The sequence below is a fragment of the Laccaria bicolor genome, genomic scaffold, assembly GCF_000143565.1.
Source record: "Laccaria bicolor S238N-H82 LACBIscaffold_62 genomic scaffold, whole genome shotgun sequence".
NCBI classification, from domain to species: Eukaryota; Fungi; Basidiomycota; class Agaricomycetes; order Agaricales; family Hydnangiaceae; genus Laccaria; species Laccaria bicolor.
The window spans coordinates 113,575-119,203 of NW_001889933.1; the positions used below are offsets into that span (position 1 = coordinate 113,575).

General features: G+C 46.3%; 2 protein-coding genes across 2 annotated transcripts; both read right to left on the bottom strand.

Annotated features, from left to right (window-relative positions):
- Positions 1-918: 918 nt before the first annotated feature.
- Positions 919-2,703, bottom strand: LACBIDRAFT_314598 (uncharacterized protein; the record flags this gene model as incomplete). The annotated part of the gene is made up of 3 exons (XM_001889108.1): positions 919-1,209; positions 1,283-1,483; positions 1,537-2,703. The coding sequence occupies 3 exons, from the start codon at positions 2,701-2,703 to the stop codon at positions 919-921; spliced, it is 1,659 nt and encodes a 552-aa protein (XP_001889143.1).
- A 489-nt stretch (positions 2,704-3,192) lies between these two features.
- Positions 3,193-3,980, bottom strand: LACBIDRAFT_314599 (uncharacterized protein; the record flags this gene model as incomplete). Its single annotated transcript, XM_001889109.1, has 3 exons — positions 3,193-3,246; positions 3,304-3,856; positions 3,934-3,980. The coding sequence occupies 3 exons, from the start codon at positions 3,978-3,980 to the stop codon at positions 3,193-3,195; spliced, it is 654 nt and encodes a 217-aa protein (XP_001889144.1).
- Positions 3,981-5,629: the final 1,649 nt, after the last annotated feature.

Here is a 5,629-nt window from a genome sequence, read left to right on the forward strand (position 1 = left end):
ACTCCCCCCCCCTTCCATTCCTCTCTCCCCCCTCAATTCCTCTCTCTCCCCTCTCCCTCCATTCCACTCTCCCTTCTCCCTTTCCCTCCCCCACCATTCCTCTGTCCCCATCCAATCCTCTCTACCCCCTCCCTCCATTCCTCTTTCCCTTCTCCCTTTCCATCCCTCCTCCATTCCTCTCTCCCTTCTCCCTTCCATTCCCTCCCCCCTCCATTCCTCTCTACCCCCTCCCTCCATTCCTCTTTCCCTTCTCCCTTTCCCTCCCCCCTCCATTCCTCTCTACCTCCTCCCTCCATTCCTGATCACCATTCCCACCCCCCCCCACTCCTTTCCCCCTCTGTGTAACATAGAATGTAGTAAAATCAACTTATGTAGTTGCTAATATACTTCAATTTTCTTTGTCTCATGAAATCTAAGTACCTCAATTATCAACTTAAGGTCTAAGTCTGGTGGAGTCCACACAGAGTATACAGACTCCAGATAGACTCCACCTGGATGATCCAGAAATATAAACATTTGATTGTATGATAGTTGGACTCCATTTGGACTCCAGAAATCCAGCTGGAGTCTGCCAGAGTCCATCTGGAGTCCAACTGGACTATGTGGGGGAGTGTAAAGTACAGGTTACAGCTAGGAGTGGCTGATAACCAAATTTGAGGTCTGACCTCAGCTCGAAGTTGCTGCCGAAATGGACTTCCAATAGCGTGATGATGTAGGATGGGATGAAGTAATTACAAAGTAAACAGTAGCTAACACATTGAATGCGAACTCAGAAATCTTACAGGTGAGGGATTAATGGGCAGGTGGAACATGTATGACCTTCCTGTTGGCATACCCCACACTTTCACCCAGAGCTCCCTACTTTCTGTGATATAATACTAGCCCCTCCACCCCGAGGGTGGCCTTCTGTTGGCCCCGTCATCCTCTGCAACCAATTTCATTTTTGACTTGGATCGCATACTCATTCTGACAAAATCCAACACATCCAGAGTTGTCAGAGAACAGAACACCAGAATAGATTGTATTTGTGCAATGCACCCAATCCTGAATGCCGTCTGGCCGTTGCAGAACCTCTGTTTGGTAGTACATGCTCAATTCCATCTCCTTGAAACTCCTCTGAAGCGCATATGGTCCGACATACATTCTAAGCACTTGAAGTGGGCCAGGAAAGACTGACTCAATAGGTCCAGCATGCTGGCAACGTGAAACCTGTGAAATGATGCAGTAAGTATTTTGGCTTGTTCTGTGACAGAAAAGAAGGAAAAAAACATATGTCATGAACACGAATCATGTCCTGGATGCCCTGACCAGTGGTATGCTCATTGAGGCCGTTGAAAAGTTGCATCACACTTTTCTTGGGACCGCCAATGAGCTTGTTGACCTGGTTCTCACCTTCAACACAGCCATTGGTACGAACACCACAGGTGAAATGAAAGCTGGTGTACGCCCATGCCCATTGAGATCGGCAGGGATATAGTTCATCCTGAAGGTACTGTTGAGCAGAGGGAAACTGGGTCACAAGAATAAGCCAAAGGCAATCAAACTCCTCTGGGAAACCCCACGGTACGTCTGCCAGAACATCTGTGTGAATGTTGGCCAGTGGGAGCCCAGACTGCAATGAACATTGGTTTCTACATTTGTGTTGAGGTGATGGATGCAGAAAAAGTGAGGAGTGAGGGGGAGGATTCGGCGCATGCTCGCAATTATAGATCTGTGCCGGTCAGAGATTAGCCCATCTGGAGGGAAACCCACACTTTGAAGATGACAGCTGAAGACCCAGTCATGGTGCATGATGTCTTCTTGGGCATGCAAGGCATACCATGTGTTACGTGAAGAACCATGCCCATCAATAATGATGCCAATGTTGAGTGGATATCCATTTTGATTCCGAGCATATGTGTTGTCGTTAATCAGGATATCGCTGTAACACTGGCAGAGCTCACCCTGGAGTGGAGACTGCCACCAGATGCCTGTGACAACAGTCTGAGAGTCTAGGACCACCACAATTTGCCCACGTGTAAATGTCTGGTTCGAACTCATCGCCAGCTGTGAGATTTCTATCTTCTCCATTGTTGTCACAAGGCATTGAACAGGACCACCTTCTGGAATCTCTCGAGCATGGTTGTGATCCCAGTGCATAAGGGTTATGTGGTAGAGAGAAGAACTTGCAATGTGGTTGACATTTACATGAGCGAAACACTCAGTCTTGATTGTCTTTCCACAGCGATGATCAGAAGGATCAATGATGGCAGAATGAATGGGGACAGTACAATAATAATGGTTGCAATGGAAAGTGACTTTCTTTCTGTTTCCATGCTTGTTGACTTTCCCTTGGGTGATGCACCAACGATGTCCAAGCCATGCTTCACGAGCATATACAGCCTCATGTGCATCCCCCCAGCTGTTGAAAACACTCCCCTTGCAAACAATTCCAGGTGCCAGCTCAACTGAGCGCAAGGATGGCTGAACTGTGGTTGAGTTGGGCTTTCTTCCCACAGAATGTTTGTTAGGTGCCAGACTGCAGAGGTCAATGAAAGAGGGCTCGAGTTTTGGGACATGTAGCCATTGAAAAGATGAGGGCTTGAGTTTTGCAGCTCGAATTGGGTGTTTGCGGTCTTCAGGACTAGAGCAGAGATCCATAGCATTGTTCTGCATCGGCTCTGTTTTGACCTCTGTCTTTGGTACAACCACTGTGAGCTGCATCTGTTTGATTGAGGTCTCCAAGTCAGAGGAGATAGTGATAACAGAGTTTCGGTGGCAGCACTGGCGACGACCAGAAATCCTATTGATCAGAGGTTGGTTGGGAGAAAGACTAGGTTCTGACCAGTCATTTCCACGTTTTCAAGCTGGGCTTGGAGTCACCAAAATGAATGAGGGTTCTTGAGCGGTGGGATTGGTGAGAAGTTCCAGTTCAAGCTTAATTGGTGAGGAGATAAGTGTCGTGAGACCAAATGGTGAAAGCAGGCCTGAGAACCCTGGAGCGGCAATACTTTTGGGTGGTGGTTCAAGCTTGATTGGCACAGACAGATGGGTGGAAGCCAGACTTCCTAATAAAGGAATTATGTGGGAGGCCTGTGGCGGGCCAGTGGCAAATGCTGTAGGCATGTCATGGTCAAGCATTATCGGCATGGGTACCAATGCCTGGGTTAATGTTAGACTGGAGTTGGCCACTGGTGCAGAAATTTTCTGCAGTTAACATTGCAGAGCCATTTCATGGGTGATAAATGCATAGATGGGATGAGAATTCTGAAAGATAAAGTGTCGGTAAGCTAACACCATGACAGATTAATTGAATCAATATACCAGTGGTGAATATATGTTGAAATCAATATAACCAGAGGCAATCTCGGAGATGGTTGCAGTAGATTGAGTTGGTGAAATGTGTGCCAATGTGTTCCACATGAGTGCAGGAAAGCTCTCAATTTGTGCACCATCATGATAGTGAATCATGTTTTTCAGTGCCATGTCCCTGAAGAGGTGCAAGTCTGAGCCTTGCCCTTGGCGAAGGTTGTTGTCAGCATAGGACTCAATAAAATTAAGTGCGGCAATGCCACAGCTTCCATCTCCGCCATTGAAACCGCCCTGTCTTGAGATAGTCCCACAATTGATTGTATCTACAGGCAGGTGTCCAAGGCCTGCGATAACCAATGAGATAATATCCAGGATGTTGTTGGCAGGTGGCTGATGCAATGAATCCCCATGGTACAAAATTGTTGACCCAACATGATAAACATAAGCGGTATAGTGGTTGTTGAAGATGGATGTGATGGATATGCTCTGGATGGAAGTCAACAATAAATGCTGTCGAAGATCAACAATTTCGGTTGTGTACTGTTGTGGTTGGCTTTGGTAGTGTCTGCACGAGTCAGTGAGAAATGATGTCGAAAAAGGCAGGCAGGGCCATGTGGAGGGAGAGAAATTGTCGTTTGGTGCTTGAAATATGATATTTCAGCTAGGGCATTAAAGAGGTCCTCATCCATCCAGCGTTCATCAAGGAGGGTGGTGAGCCTCCACAGCAGCACGTCGTTTGTTGATAAGCCTCGGATGGTAGAAAGAATGGGTGTCTGTGTCAGTTCCGCAACAATAGAAGTGATATCTAAGAAAAATGGCAATGAAAGATGGAGGATTAAGTCACGGGCACTTTCTACATGCGTGTTATGGTTACAGATAAGAACAATAAGTCTGATCTGTGGTAGAAGCATGTCAGGTTGTATATTTGAATGGAAGACCTGAGTACGAGCACTATACCTTCATAAAGTGATAGCAATAACTGTATTCATCACCACCTATGTGAAATTCAACCAACACTGATCTCATACCCTTCACATAGGCACCTTACATTGCCGACGTGGTGGGCAGGAGATCACAAATACTGGGAATCACGTCAAGTGGTGACATCAAGGTGGCGACAGCACTTTGTGGTTCCTCCATTGAGAACTTCTGACTTGTCACTGCACCAGGTGGCACAATGGTAGGATATTGGAGCTTAGCAGCTTGGCCAAATACAAGCTCAGAGAAGTAGGAGGCTGAGAAGCATAGATGAGACGACAGTGAGGAGTACTCGTCAAAATTCATCCTGGGAGTGTAACAGGGGGTAAAACTAGCAATAGAATACTGTACATCTAACTATGCTGTCCCTTATAAACACACTGCTGTGGAACGGTGTCCAAAATTATTTATGAAGTCCAAGCTAGAAGCCATGACTTACTCTTGGATACTCCACACGACAAATCAAAGGCAGGGCCAACTCTGTTGGAGCATATGCACTGTATTGACCACATGAGCAAGAAATTATCCCCATCGCACTCCAGCTTCCACCACAGTGCTCTGGGATGTGGCCTGGGTCCTCCACAAGGCTACATGAGGCAGTCAGCAAAGATGTATTTGCAGGAGGGTTTGAAGATCGTTGTTGGGCAGACATATGGTGGAGTATTATAGTGGGGTAGGGAGGGAACTCAAGCATGAGAGTTACGATTGAGTAGATAACGGTAGATAATGATGCTCAAAGGAAGGTTATCTAGTGCCACATGGCAGGTGTTTGGCACAGCTGGATTCATCTCCGACACCAGTTCTGCAAGCATAACCAAACAACCTCCCTCAGCTGACTGAGGCCAGGTTTCAAACAGACATGGAGAGACCCCAGGGTTTTCACTGAAAATAGGGTTTATGATTAGAATTATCTGTAAACAATAGTACAGAAAAAGTGAGATTGAGAGAGGTGTGACACAAAAACACTCACAAAAAATTAATGCAGCACTATACAAATTTTTACTATTGCAGAATGTGGTTGGGAGCTACCAACACAATGTTCTGTGGTTGTGATTACACCATGTGACAATTGTGACTCACTAAAGCACAACGGTTTGCTTACGTAAATATTTTACATAATGCTGTGCCGTTCTACATTAATATAATTAGGATTCATATATAATAACAATAATATACTGGACTGGACTGGACTCCAGTGGACTGGGCATTCTGCCAGCCAATCTGGCCTGGTAAGAGGGCCACTGAAATCCACTGGAGTCCACTGGAGTCCATATGGATTATGTGGGGGAGGGTAAAGACCTCAGGCTTGAGCATGAGTTTGAGGATATGAGAGAGGTGGCAATTGGGAAGAAGATTGGGG